Here is a 12,972-nt window from a genome sequence, read left to right on the forward strand (position 1 = left end):
TATATGTACAAGGGTGATAATTTATTACCTTTCCCCTTAGGCACATTTACAAAACGAATCCATTACAAAGAATCTCCTCACTACTATCTTTTTGGCGATCCTTGTCAATGCCCAAACGAATGTAAGCACTCCCTGGGAGCTCTCCAAAACATCCTCACTTCTCGGCTCTCCTGGGACGATAGATTCCTGTACCGATTCCAATCCTCGAGCACCAGCTTCAAATCCACAAGCTTCCTCTCCAGCTTGGTGCAGCAATTCGCGTGAATCGTGCACACCTCGTCGAAGTCCCTGCTGATCTGACAAAACCCGCCGAAGTATCTGGTATCCAGGAAGCGAACCTTGAGCTTGAGAGCCTTGAACTGGGGGCTGTGCTTGATGTCGTTAAACACGTCCTGGTCGTGATGGTTTGGGTGCTTGAGTCGCGACTCGTACCAGAGCTTGTAGAGGGCGATCGTCCGGGGGCTCGAGATGGCGTGGATGAAGCCACCGTTGGGATCGTTCCTGAGGTCCTCGGGGTTTCCATTGAAACGGTCGCAAGCTATCTCGAAGTCGGCCTCGGGAGAAAAGTGCTGGAAGGGATCGCGAAACCACATTATATCCGCGTCCTGCAAGCACGAAAGAGCTTTAGTTTATGAGATCCAGCTCTTATGACAGTGGCACGAACTTAAATATAGAACGACTCTCATACAAGTTCAAGCAAAACATAAATTCTACAAGGATAGTATAACCATCACAAAATCCTTGAGGAGGAAAGATAGAAAACAATTCTCCGGATTCCTTGACCAAACAAGAATAGTTTTCTCGTCATCTTCGGAAACAATAAAGCAAACAACAAATTTAACTAAGAACCATGTGGAACGGACAGACGAAGCCGGCACAAATCAATCAAGGCATCCAAAGCATGCGGGGAAAACAAACCCTTTGGAACGTGACAGGGAACAAGAGCCGAGTCAAAACCAAACAGGCAGTTCCAAACGACGAGAAGTTGTGCTTTAAAAAAAAATGGAAGAAAAAAAAATACACATACCGTGAAAACGAAGTTGTAGCCGAGCTTGAGCACGATGTGTAGAAACTCAACTCTCCTCCACATCATCTTGAGATAGTCGGAGCTCATGAAGACCTTCTCGCCGGTAAAGTCGACGCCATCGGTGGCGAGCTTGAAGCAGTGCCTGTGAAGCTGCAAGCACCGAGTGTGAGAGGCCTGGTCGAGATTGACGATGAGCAAATGGTCGAGCAGCCCGCGGGTGCCATCTCCCAGCCGGAAACTTTGGAAGAACGCGTCGATCATGCTATCGTTGTCAGCCCACGATTTGTTGAGAGTTGTGAGTATTACTGTTTTGTTACGGAAGGCCACCTCCGCGAGACTCGCCTTTAGAGTGCTCACGTCCTGCGCCAAAGGAAGGAAAAAAAATCTCCACGGTTAGCGCAAAGCCACAATAGTGCCAATAGATATGTATCACACAAAGACAAAGAAGTTTAAAAGAACCACGGCATTGATCGATCGAGCAAGGAAGTTTCGACCAGATTTCGATTTCGATTTCGATTTCCAGGCGCCGAGGAAAGAATCGATGGGGATTTGCTCGAAGAAGGAGAAATTCGGAGCTGGGGGAGGGAAACCTGGAAGAATTTGGGACCAAGAAAAGAAAGCGAGGAAAGATTTCGAGCGAAATCGGAGCCGCGGAGCTGGAATCTCTCGAAATATCACCCGATCGCAGGCCAAGCATCCTGGGAAAGTGGAAAAAGAGGATAGAGGAGCGCACCGGAGCGGAGGATTGGCCGTCTTGATACCAGAGGAGATACGACTGGGTCTTGCGCGAGAGGAGCATCATCGTCTTGCCATCATCGGACATGTAGACCGCGGCGAAGAGGATCACGCACACCAGCGCGGCCAGAACTCCCAGGAAAGCTGACCAGAAATTCGCCCTGCTGATGGCGTTGCTACTGCTGCTGCTACTAGCGCACCCTGGCCCGCCCATTTCCTGCCTAGAAATCTCTAAGAATTCACCGCGCGCCTGTCATGGATCGCAAGGCGCTCACATTTCCAGCGCGATCGCTCCGCCAGGGCCTTGACCACGGTATTTCGCCAGCAGTCGAAACGGACCGCCATGGGAGCTTAAGAACGACAGGCTGTACGAAAGAATGCCCCAAATAGTACGGCATGAGCCCACAAAATAAACTAAACCCCACAGTCCATGTGGAACGCCACGTATGCCCTAATCACTCGCCAGTTAAAACTTTTTCTCTTCCCGTGTTCTTGGAGTGCTTGTGTAGATCAACTTAATGTTTCTGCCAAGTTCCTGGGCCATCTAGAAATGCTGTAATAGAAATCTTATTGTGTAGCAATGGTAGCTACAGCTCTAACAAGCTGCTATACACAAAGTAAAAGTACCTCTTTTTTCTCTTTTGATTTTCCTGGCTTTAGATTCGCTTAGAACGCTTGCAGCTTCTTGCAGTTTGGAGTCTCGCTGATCTTTCCCCAGGCCCGGAGATTGAGCTCCACCCGGCAATTGTGCGTCAAAACATCGCGGTAGTCTCGCTCAACCTGGGCCTCGACTTGCTCGCGGACCCTCGATCCAAGCGGGTGTTCCTGGTGAAAACTCGGCGACTTGACAAAGTAAGGCACACCTCGGTTGTGAGTACTTAGCTCGTGAAGATATGGCGATTGCCGCTCAAGGGAGTAGTAACTGGGCTGCGACATCGGGAAGGATGTGAGAGCGATCACCAGAAAGATGAGTACCAGGTGGACGATCCCGGTGAGGTTGATCGACTGTCCACCCTCGGGGGCCCTGGCCATCCCCGCGGGAGTTCTCACAAAATGCTGCCTTTGGAAGTTCCGACCCTGGCCGCCAAAGAAGAAGGCCTGGAAGATCTCGTCCGGATCGAAGTGATCGTCGAAGAAATCGTTCCTGCGCCGGCGCATCCCCTGCTGCTGGTGCTGGTGCTGGGCGAGATTCCTCGCCTCCTCTGGCCCGTATCGATCATATCTCTCCTTGAGCTCCGCGTTGCTCAAGCACTGGAACGCTCTAGACACCGACTTAAACGCCTCCTCGGCGCCCGCGGCCTTGTTCTTGTCCGGGTGGACTTTGAGCGAGAGCTTCCGGTACGCCCTTCTCACGTCCTCCTCCGAGCACTCCTTCCCCAGCCCCAAAATCTCGTAGTAGTCTACTGTCCGATTGATGCGCACCACAATCTCGATCTGCTCCGGGGAGGGATCGCTGCTGGCCGTGGTGCTGCTGGCCGTGTCCTTGACCTCGGATTCGTGCTCGCCGTTCCTCTGCGAGCTGCTCTTAGATCCTCCCGAGCTCTTTCGAATGTCGTCCTCCTCCCCAAGCCCCAGCTTGGAGGCCAATTCTCTTACATCTAGATCTTCCGGCCGGAGGCGCCGAGCTATGGAGACGTACTTACGAGCGCGCGACTTGTCGCCAGATTCGATTGCTGCCCTGGCTATCTGGACGCAGCGCTCCGCCTCCCCTCTATTGCTTTCCATCGATCGATCCAAAGAGAAAACCCTATCCTTGCCCTAAGGAAACGCCAATATCTGGCGGAATATTCTATTTTGCATGTATTTAGAATGTATTGCTACAGAATATTCTATTAAGCACAATTTGACGTGACGGAATATTCTACCTTAGGCTCCTCAATTTAGGGTTCTTCTCGGCTATGGCGGACGGGAGCTTCAAGTCCCCGACTCCATCGCCATCGCCGTCGCATTCAGCTGGCCACAACAAGCGCAAGAGGAGCGCAGCAGCTGCCGGTCTCTTGGACGAGCCCTCCAGCATTCCAGCGATGGTAGGCATGCATCACAATCCGTCTTCCGTGTTTGGGCTAGGGTTCTCTCATGCGATGGAATCCGGGATAATGCCGGATGATAGCAGGGAGAATGGGAGCCAGCTAGGTGGAGGAGGCGATGGCGGTGGCAGCAAAGGGGAGGAGTATGACGACGAGGACGAGGATGGGAATGACGACGAAGGGGAGGAGGATGAGGAAGAGGATGGAGAGCAAGACGATGAGGACGACCAGGAGACGACGACGAGCTTGCCTCTGCAGCAAGGACCGCTTCGCCCGCCCGCATTGAACCTTCCAGTGGTTTCGTCGGTCAAGGTGGAAGCAGCCGAGCAAAAGGATTTGCTATCGTCGCAAATGGCCTTTGGCAATTTACCACAGCCTGTGACGGTGACCGTCAAGGAGGAATCGACCAAGCCTACGCTGGTGGAGACGATCCAAACCAGTGGAGCGTACTGTGCGCGAGAGGAAAATCTCAAGAAAGAGGTACTTGGTTTTCCATGTTCTCCTGGAATCAAATTCCAACCTTTCTCTATTTTTTTTTTCTTTTGCTGGGCAGGAAGACGCTGGAAGGATCAAGTTTGTCTGCTACAGCAATGACGGTGACGACCAACATATGATTTGGTATAGTTTTTAGCAATGCAGTGAACAACTGGTTAATTTTCTTCTCAGGCTTGTTGGGCTCAAGAACATCTTTTCTCGTCAGCTGCCAAACATGCCAAAGGATTACATCGTCCGTTTGGTCATGGACAGGTATAGAAGGTCCTTTTTTTCTCACTTTCCAACACCTTGTGGAGCAGGAGCCACAAGTCTATGATGATTGTGAAGCACAACCAAGTTATAGGCGGCATCACATATCGTCCGTATCCAAGGTGTGTGTGTCTGCATTAGAATAAAGAAATGCACAGTCAGTATGATTTGATGAAACGACTTTGTCCTCAGTGCAGCCAAAAGTTTGGAGAGATAGCATTCTGTGCAATCACAGCGGACGAGCAAGTAAAAGGCTTTGGCACGAGGCTCATGAACCACCTAAAAAAGTATGCTCGGGACGAAGACGGGCTTACTCATTTCCTCACGTATGCCGATAACAATGCAGTGGGTTACTTTTCAAAGCAGGTGATTTTTGTTTTTGCTATTCCAAAGGCGATAGAAAACTGAACGTGAATGTTAATCAGGGATTTACCAAGGAAATATTTCTAGATAAAGAGATCTGGCACGGGTAAGGTTCCAGTTTCACTCTTTTTCAGTTCTCATACTTTTTTCGTTGCAGATACATCAAAGATTATGACGGTGGAACATTAATGGAATGTAGGATCGATCCAATCTTACCTTACATAGATCTCCCGGCGATGATTAGATTACAACGGCAGGTAACAAATCCGTGTGCAGTTTTTATCGCTCTTTAGCAACGTTATGTTCCAGGCGATAGATGAGAAAATTCGGGAGCTTTCAAACTGCCACATAGTTTACCCTGGATTGGAAATCCTCAAGGTCGACATGTTTTTCTTCTTCTTCTATTTCATGCTAAAGAACGCACTGCAGAAGGACTTCAATGTTCCACGGAGGCCTTTGAGACCCGAAGACATACCAGGTCTAAGTACGTGGTTTCCTAGTATGAGGATCTTGTTGAGCTAATGTCTGCGCTGTTGGAACAGAGGAAGCTGGATGGACGCCAGACCAACTGACCATTTCTCGTATAAGATTTGTAAACTCACCGAATGATGGGCCGCCAACGAGGCAAGCCCTTCAGGGACTCATGCGTTCCATGTTAAAGGTACTGTTACTTCCATGGTTTCGCGATCGAGAAGAGTTTTTTGGTTCTCCAGCTGGTTTGCGATCACTCGGAAGCTTGGCCGTTTAGAGAACCGGTGGATGCGCGTGAGGTTCCGGACTACTACGATATAATCAAAGATCCCATCGGTAACTTCCGTAAGCTGCTCCATCTCGTTTTAAGTTTGGTCTTCTCGTTCCAGATTTAAAAACCATATCCAGGAGACTGGAGAGCGAGCAATTCTACTTGACGCTGGAAATGTTCGTAGCCGACCTGAAACGGATGTTTGGGAACGCCAGGGTCTACAACTCACCGGAGACGATCTACTTCAAGTGCGCAAACAGGTGATCCAGCACTTTTCTTCTTGTTTATAATCAGTAGAGTCCTTGTGCTCCACAGGGTGGAAGACTTCTTCACGAACAAGCTCAAGTCGTGCGTTACTTTCCTCCGGGGTGATGCATCTTAAGCATGAATTGTCGTACTTCCCCATTCTTTATTGTACGGTAGTGGGAACAGCAGGTACGGACATGGAAGGGGTCGCACGTGCTAGCATGGTCAAGAGAGAAATCACTTGAATTACAGAACATACTTTTTGGTGAGTCAAGAAAATCCGCCCGACTTTGAATCCAAGACTAAATCTCCCTGGGATCACTTCTTTCTTTTCTTTCTTTTGTCTTAGCGTACATAAAAAGACTCGCTGCCAAAGATGATTCCATTGTCTCCTTCTGGAGCGTGGGATCCAGGCTCGGAATAATCAACGCTGGGCGGCAGCCACAGCGACGAGACTTGATCCATCCCAAACATTATCATCTGGCTTTGGAGCTCCAACTCGTGAGCGGCATTCGCGAAGAAGTGGTCATGGTGTTGTCCGGGAACCATTTGGTCGTCGCTGATTTCGATGCTTGATTCTTCGGACGTGTCTATCGATGTTGCGGATCCGAGATAATCTTGGTGATCCGTGATGTGAGTTTCTCTAGGATGGTCTTTCCCTGAAACCCTTGTACTACTACTCGTGGGATCATGCTTTAAGTCATGCTTGTTCCTGGAATCTATCGGACGCGAGCAATCGGGCGAGCTCGACTTGGAGATGGGGGATTTAAACTCGTTGGCGCTGCCATCGTCCGTGAGCGCGGAGGAAATCGAGGAGAAGGAGAGGCTGTGGCAAAACTTGGAGGATCTCGACTTGGATGTCGGCTCGGCCATTGGGCTGTTGGCCAGTGGCTTGTGGGTCTTTGGATTGATGCCCAGCTTGAGCAGCTTCTTCCCGAGATGGAAGTTCCAGTAGTTTTTAATCTCATTGTCGCTGCGGCCAGGGATTCTACCCGCGATGATAGACCATCTGCTTGGACAGAAAAGATTTTCAAAGAGAGATTTTAAATCAAACCCAAGTGGATGGAATGTTTTTCTTGGTGTGTATGATACCTGTTGCCAAGTAGCGAATGCAGCTTGATTATCAGTGCGTCTTCGTCCTCTGAGAAACTTCCCCTCTTGAGGTCCGGGCGGAGATAGTTGAGCCATCGTAGCCGGCAGCTCTTTCCACACCGCAGCAGGCCTGGCCAGGAACAAAATCGCGATCAAAACCATGGATTCTCGATGAGAAAATGCAGCAAGAACACCATATTTCAGAGAATAATCGCGCAAATTCACCCATGCAAGAACGGAATCACAGAAGAACAACCTGCCGCCTTGGGGACCTTTCGCCAATTCCCTCGATCCCCATACAATTTCATGTGGCGCAGGAGCAGCGCATCCTCCTCCGACGTCCAGGGACCTCGCCGCAGCTGGGATTCATTGCAACAAGTGCAAGAAGCCGAGGGAGAAGAAGAAGAAGAAGAGCAAGACAGCGATGGCGATGATCCGGCAGGAGCTCTTGGTGCCATGGCGATGCTGGAAATTGCCGTCCTCGATAGAAAAACGATCGATCATTGGGAGGGGGGACAGAGTGACGAAGATGAAGAACACCAGCCGAGGAAACAACCTAGGAAGGCCACCAGTTTTTCCACACATTATATTCCCGTAGCTTGAAATTCCCGCCAGCGTGTACGATCGAATTTATCAGCATATTCCCTCCTTACCAAAGGACACGTGTTGTGCAATGCTGGGAACACGTGTCGCTGTGGGCATGGACGAGTTCTTCAGTGACCCAGGAGGAGCTAGGGTTTCGTGAGAATGCTCGCGATCTTCGGGAAATCGGTGGCGCAAGCGCCTGAGCAGCTCAGCGCAGCTTGCGGTGACCATGGCGATGGAGGAAATGAGGGAGGATCGCCCGATCTGGTGAGCTCCTTCCGAGAATCCTATCCCGAAGCGGTCGTGTTTCAAGCCGGCGAAGCGGCGATCGCCTACAGCCATGAGCGCCAGGCCTTGCTCAAGCCGAGGTAGGCAAGTTTTTCTCCCAGGAAAGTTCTTGCAAGGGATTGGATTGGATGAGATGGAATATTGACCAACGATGAACACCAGGACTTTTGCTGTGGCGGACGATATCTTCTGCGTGTTTGAAGGCATCCTAGAGAATCTCACGTCGCTCAAGCAGCAGTATGGCCTCTCGAAGGTGGCCAACGAGGTGCTCATTGTCATCGAAGCGTACAGGAATTTGAGAGACCGGGCACCATACCCGACTGACCATATGATCCGCGAGTGGAAGGGCCACTTTGCCTTCGTCCTCTTTGACAACACAACACAACGCGTACTCGTCAGTGCTGTGAGTGGCCAAGAATTTTCTTCGTGATGGAGGACTTTCTGTCGCTCTCGTTCTACGCTTTTACTTTCCTCTTTTCAGGATTGTCAAGGAAAAGTCTCGCTCTTTTGGGGGGTCACGTCGGAAGGCTCGCTGGTTTTCTCGGACGACTTTGACGTTCTCAAGAATGGGTGCTTCAAATCTTCGTCTCCATTTCCACCTGGTAAGGAGGACTTTAGCTTGCGATAGAATATAATTTCTATTGATTGGTTGTGCACAGGATGCTTCTTCTCGAGCGAGCAGGGGCTCCAGAGCTTCGATCACCCGCTGAACGAAGTGAAAGCCTCGCCCAGGGGAAAAGGCAAAGACGGAGTAAAGTTTGAGGTGGATCGGCCAGAGCAACCTGTGGGCGATGGACCAGGTTGGGCGTCTGCGTTCTAAATGGAGAGGAAGAAATTTGCGAAAGACACGGTACCTCCCCTTGCCTCGTGCATCTGCGAATTATTTGACTTCACTGCCTCTTGCTACTGAGTTTAGTCATTGAATAAATTGACTAGGCGCCAAGAGAACACAAGAAGATATAAGATGATTTCCCATGCTTTGAAATTTTCGGTTTACAGCCAGTCATAACCAAAACCGGATGCTAGCGATGGGGTGGGATAGGTGTTGGTAAGGGATCTGGCCATGCTTTTTCATTCCTCTCTTTGCTTGGACCTCGAGTCTGAATTTCCCAGGTGCTCCACCTCAGGTACCCTGCTCAGGGTGTAAATAAGAAAAAGTTTTGTATTCAAATCAAATTATAACTCAAATCAGTTCTGTGAATTCCAATTTGCTCCAATGGAAATTTCAATTTTTAACATAATTCCCTCAACTAAAGGTCCATTGTATGTTATACTACTATGACTTTGCATATGGGATCCACACCTGTACTTTCTTTTGAGCACCTTTCACATGGTTTTTATAGGTTGAAGCCTTCATAAATTCTTGTCCGGCACTTTTTATTTCTCACACATGATCGAATCAGATGATGGTTGAAGTAAGCTCGTGATTTGTACTTTTATTTGTCGCTGAGTGCATATTAATTTGGCAGCAATAAGTCCTTTTCCTGCATGATTTGGGGTGCCCAGGTGCTCAAGGACCAAGAGGGCTGAACATCCATACTCATACAAGTGATACTGGAGTACTTTCAACAAGTGCTCTAGTTGTGCCTTGGAAAACTTCTTCTGGTATTCTAGTCTTGCTGTGGTAATCCTCTATCTCTAGTTGAAGAAAATGTTGTAGATGACAACTCACAAGGTATTCCCAATGTTGTGGTATATGGTTATGCAGGATAATAGTGACACTTGGGTGCTAGTGTGCTCACTCCAGAAAATTAAGCCCCAAAGCTTCAATGCCACCAATTGGTCAAAGGTATAGTTAGTGCTAATTTCAGTCTGCCTATGTTGTGCCAATGGTAAACATGGCTTGGACATATGCTAAACCACCTCTAGCCTGAACAATATATAAGCTTCACAACATACACTATGCAAAGCAATATATCAAAGGTTACACTTTCCAAATTTAGTTTGATGGATGATTGGCTATTTTTTGTAATTTTTGATAATGATTATACATCTCTTTTGATTAGGTGATTGATGATTTCTAGTGGTTAATTGTTTTTTTTTTCTTTTATAACTTTTGGCTTTTTGCATTACCATATGTTATTTTGGATTAGTTTTTCATTTTGCTTATTAATCGATGATACTTTGTGTTTTTTGTGCTGTTTTTTATAAGTTGTTTGGCATGCTATCTACAATATTTGGTATCATTAAGTTTTTCTTATGATATACTTGCTATTAAATTTTGTTGGATAGTTAATCCTATGTTTTCAAACTATAATGATCTTTCTGTTTTATCAATTGATAATTTACTTGAAATACTTTTGTATTCTAATTTAAGATTTACTCACTGATAATTTTGTCTAAGATATCTTTGTGATATTATCCATCATATTGCTCTTGAGTTTTGACTAGTATAAGCAAATTGTTTTTGATATTTCATGTGCATGGTGAAATCTCTAGCCATGGGATGACTAATTATCTTAATGTAGGGAACAACAATCAATTGACATAGAGCCGGTGCACAAATAGTAAGTGTAGCACATGTGGTTTTCACCTTTTATCCTATGGTGATTTACCATAGGATAACCACCAAGGGAACTTAAACCACCATATACCATGTGCTATATGCTATGTGTTTAAGGATAGTGGAGTAAAACTTGAGTTTTAGGGCTTTGGGCCACTGAATGAAAGTATAGAGCTAAACTCCCAAGCTTGTAACCAAAGAACAAAGGAATTAAAGCATAGAGCAACTTTTGAGCATTTAGCCCAAAGAATGAAGGGACAAAAGCACAAAGCAATGTAGGAATAGTCTTAGAGCATCTAACATCCTAATGCCAAGACCAACAAATAAAATGAAGCCAAAAAAATATAAAGAACTAACTCTTTGAGGTGGCGTAAGTTAAAGAATGCCTAAAACCACGACCAAAATGATAAAGAGTTCATCGGATGAAACCAAGTTCGAGATCGACTCCGAAATCAAGATTGAGACCGAATTCGAGACCAAGTTTGAGATTGAGCCTGAGGTCCAAAGACCGAGCTTGAAGTCGGGTCCGAGATCGAGTTCGAGACCAAGTCTAAGGTCGAGTCTGAGATCCAATCCAAGATCAAGTCTGAGATCCAATCCAAAATCAAGTTTAAGATCGAGTTGGAGACCGAGTCTAAATATTAATACAGATCATGGGGTGAAAGCACAAAGTGTGTCTCCCGGGGGGGGAGAGGGGGGGGCTGCAGGGGTTTCTAAAAGTATTGTAGGAATAATGAGGTTTAGGAATTAATCTTGAAGGAATTCTTCAATAGTGCTTCCAAATTAACTTAAAGTTGACACTGGGGTTTAAGGGCTTTAGGTAGGAGTGAGCATGGAGTTAGATGGTGTGAGGGAGGTCACTTGAGGAAATGCTTAAGAGCAGCTCCCACTCTCGGAAGGGAAACTGACTATGGTGCTCCCAACTCATGTGAAGTGGTGCCCCACTTGAGTATTATGTAGCTCATTGGTCTTTGCTCATTCCTAAGGGCTTAGGCCTTTCCTTTGAGATGGAAGTGGGGGAGTAGGGGTACCCACACTGAGTCATTAAGCCATGATGTTTCCCTTTGAGATCTTGAAGTAAATAATGCACCTAAGGCTTGTGAATTAAAGGGTCCCATAATCAAGTCTTATAGTACCAAGTGATTTTAGAAACTTAGAAACTTGATGTGTTTAGCTATTTGTGTTTGTAAGGAGTGTAGCCGAACCTTAAATCTAATCTAACCAGGAGAAGGGGATTGGGAGAGAATTTTGGAATTCGTGGATGGATGGGTAACACCCCGTTGCTCGTGCAATGAGTAGTTGAAATTAAGTAGGACTAAGTAGGAGCTAGTATCATAAGTAGGAACTTTGGCAAGGGAATTTAACTAAAGCCAAGGTAGTAGTGGTCGGATGGACAAGGTAAGCTAGCAAATTAGAAGGGAAAAATTATAGCTTACAATTTGGTATCAAAGCCTTTTCCTTAGTTTTAACAAAGGATAGAGGTAGATTATTAGGAGATGGCTAAAGCAGAGCATAAGAGAACCAAGGCGAAGATGGAACCTTCTCTAGAGCTGGAGCCTCAAGTCAAACAAGAAGCTATGGATGAGGAATCCTTGCATGAGGACTTTAGTGAGGAAACTTTCAAATAGGAGTCCAGTGGTGAGGTTTGGTCCTTCAAGACTTCATTAGATATTTTAGAAGGACAATTAGTATAGACTAATGCCCTATTGGAGATTCTCATACACAAGCTAAAGCATGACAAAAAGCAGAAGAAAAATTGCAAATGTTGGCAATGCAAAAGGAGGGGACTGAGGCGGAACTGAACAAAGTTGAACAAACCAAAGTGGAATCAATCCCTTAAGCAATTCCCAAGTACAAACCAAAACCCCCACCGGTCTTCAAGGGAGTGAATGATTATAAAGTGGTGGAGGATTGGTTTTATGATATAAAGGATTACTTCCGAGCGTTGCATTTATTGAGCTTGGAGAAGGTCCGAAGTGCAAAACCATACTTGACAGATAATGCTAAATCTTGGTGGAGAATAATAGAGGTCAATGAAGAACTGATGGCCACTTGGGAAATGATAAAGGTAAGGATCTGTGCAACTTACATTCTTTCAAATGTTACTCTGCACCTAAGGGATAAGCTGAATAAGCTGAAGCAAACAAGAACCATTCAAGAGTATGTGAATGCATTTATGGCAAAGAGGATACTTGTCACGGACATCGGTGACATGGATGCATTCCATGCCTTTATATAAGACTTGCAGACTTGGGTTCGAGACGAGGTGATGCATTGGAACCCAACCAACTACAAGGAAACATTAGATACAGCTATTAAGGTGCATTTTAATGATAACTTGTGAAAGGGGAATATAATGGGGTTAGGGTCTATATTTAGAAAATGAGCCAAACCAAGAGGGACATATAGCAAAGGAAATTCAAAAAGAGTTTCTCTAAGAATGAGTCCTCAAAGTTTTGGAAAGGTAAATTTGGTGGCCAATGAGCAAGTACAAATAGGAGTCAAGCGAAAGGGGATAAACCCACGAATAAAAAGGTTAACTCGGCTAGTAGTGTGGGAAACAACATATGTTTCAATTACTATGAAGCAGGACACTTTTCGAAAGAATGCTCCTACTCGA

General features: G+C 46.5%; 5 protein-coding genes across 5 annotated transcripts; 2 read left to right on the forward strand and 3 right to left on the reverse strand.

Annotated features, from left to right (window-relative positions):
- Positions 1-4: 4 nt before the first annotated feature.
- LOC112345388 (uncharacterized protein At4g15970-like) lies at positions 5-2,239 on the reverse strand. Its single transcript, XM_024672051.1, has 3 exons — positions 1,761-2,239; positions 1,028-1,387; positions 5-605 (listed from the first exon to the last, which is right to left on the reverse strand). The coding sequence occupies exons 1-3, from the start codon at positions 1,974-1,976 to the stop codon at positions 105-107; spliced, it is 1,077 nt and encodes a 358-aa protein (XP_024527819.1). The 5' UTR covers positions 1,977-2,239; the 3' UTR covers positions 5-104.
- A 74-nt stretch (positions 2,240-2,313) lies between these two features.
- LOC9632576 (chaperone protein dnaJ 49) lies at positions 2,314-3,512 on the reverse strand. Its single transcript, XM_002967455.2, has one exon. The coding sequence runs from the start codon at positions 3,485-3,487 to the stop codon at positions 2,429-2,431; it is 1,059 nt and encodes a 352-aa protein (XP_002967501.1). The 5' UTR covers positions 3,488-3,512; the 3' UTR covers positions 2,314-2,428.
- Positions 3,513-3,629: 117 nt separating this feature from the next.
- Positions 3,630-6,202, forward strand: LOC9632577 (histone acetyltransferase GCN5). The gene is made up of 13 exons (XM_024672047.1): positions 3,630-4,269; positions 4,343-4,407; positions 4,456-4,536; positions 4,584-4,655; positions 4,731-4,899; positions 4,959-5,002; positions 5,054-5,153; positions 5,206-5,274; positions 5,326-5,380; positions 5,439-5,557; positions 5,610-5,703; positions 5,757-5,898; positions 5,954-6,202. Exons 1-13 carry the CDS (start codon positions 3,661-3,663, stop codon positions 6,018-6,020), a joined length of 1,686 nt encoding a protein of 561 aa, XP_024527815.1. The 5' UTR covers positions 3,630-3,660; the 3' UTR covers positions 6,021-6,202.
- Positions 6,203-6,214: 12 nt separating this feature from the next.
- Positions 6,215-7,518, reverse strand: LOC9636070 (transcription repressor MYB5). The gene is made up of 3 exons (XM_024672054.1): positions 7,233-7,518; positions 6,977-7,106; positions 6,215-6,893 (listed from the first exon to the last, which is right to left on the reverse strand). The coding sequence occupies exons 1-3, from the start codon at positions 7,432-7,434 to the stop codon at positions 6,230-6,232; spliced, it is 996 nt and encodes a 331-aa protein (XP_024527822.1). The 5' UTR covers positions 7,435-7,518; the 3' UTR covers positions 6,215-6,229.
- Positions 7,519-7,686: 168 nt separating this feature from the next.
- On the forward strand, positions 7,687-9,050 carry LOC9632578 (stem-specific protein TSJT1). The gene is made up of 4 exons (XM_002967089.2): positions 7,687-7,929; positions 8,012-8,252; positions 8,331-8,451; positions 8,509-9,050. The coding sequence occupies exons 1-4, from the start codon at positions 7,724-7,726 to the stop codon at positions 8,667-8,669; spliced, it is 729 nt and encodes a 242-aa protein (XP_002967135.1). The 5' UTR covers positions 7,687-7,723; the 3' UTR covers positions 8,670-9,050.
- The last annotated feature ends 3,922 nt before the right edge of the window (positions 9,051-12,972 follow it).

The sequence above is a fragment of the Selaginella moellendorffii genome, unplaced genomic scaffold, assembly GCF_000143415.4.
Source record: "Selaginella moellendorffii unplaced genomic scaffold, v1.0 SELMOscaffold_8, whole genome shotgun sequence".
Taxonomy (NCBI): Eukaryota; Viridiplantae; Streptophyta; class Lycopodiopsida; order Selaginellales; family Selaginellaceae; genus Selaginella; species Selaginella moellendorffii.

Coding starts and splice junctions, on each gene's coding strand:
- LOC112345388 (XM_024672051.1), bottom strand. CDS start 1,976: ATGGGCGGGCCAGGGTGCGCTAGTAGCAGCAGCAGTAGCAACGCCATC. Junction 1,388..1,760: donor ACGGCCAATCCTCCGCTCCG/GTGCGCTCCTCT, acceptor CCTTTGGCGCAG/GACGTGAGCACTCTAAAGGC. Junction 606..1,027: donor GCTACAACTTCGTTTTCACG/GTATGTGTATTT, acceptor TCGTGCTTGCAG/GACGCGGATATAATGTGGTT.
- LOC9632576 (XM_002967455.2), bottom strand. CDS start 3,487: ATGGAAAGCAATAGAGGGGAGGCGGAGCGCTGCGTCCAGATAGCCAGG.
- LOC9632577 (XM_024672047.1), top strand. CDS start 3,661: ATGGCGGACGGGAGCTTCAAGTCCCCGACTCCATCGCCATCGCCGTCG. Junction 4,656..4,730: donor ACATATCGTCCGTATCCAAG/GTGTGTGTGTCT, acceptor TCCTCAGTGCAG/CCAAAAGTTTGGAGAGATAG. Junction 5,275..5,325: donor CTGGATTGGAAATCCTCAAG/GTCGACATGTTT, acceptor AACGCACTGCAG/AAGGACTTCAATGTTCCACG.
- LOC9636070 (XM_024672054.1), bottom strand. CDS start 7,434: ATGGCACCAAGAGCTCCTGCCGGATCATCGCCATCGCTGTCTTGCTCT. Junction 7,107..7,232: donor AAAGGTCCCCAAGGCGGCAG/GTTGTTCTTCTG, acceptor GTTCCTGGCCAG/GCCTGCTGCGGTGTGGAAAG. Junction 6,894..6,976: donor CATTCGCTACTTGGCAACAG/GTATCATACACA, acceptor CTGTCCAAGCAG/ATGGTCTATCATCGCGGGTA.
- LOC9632578 (XM_002967089.2), top strand. CDS start 7,724: ATGCTCGCGATCTTCGGGAAATCGGTGGCGCAAGCGCCTGAGCAGCTC. Junction 7,930..8,011: donor CAGGCCTTGCTCAAGCCGAG/GTAGGCAAGTTT, acceptor GATGAACACCAG/GACTTTTGCTGTGGCGGACG. Junction 8,452..8,508: donor TTCGTCTCCATTTCCACCTG/GTAAGGAGGACT, acceptor GGTTGTGCACAG/GATGCTTCTTCTCGAGCGAG.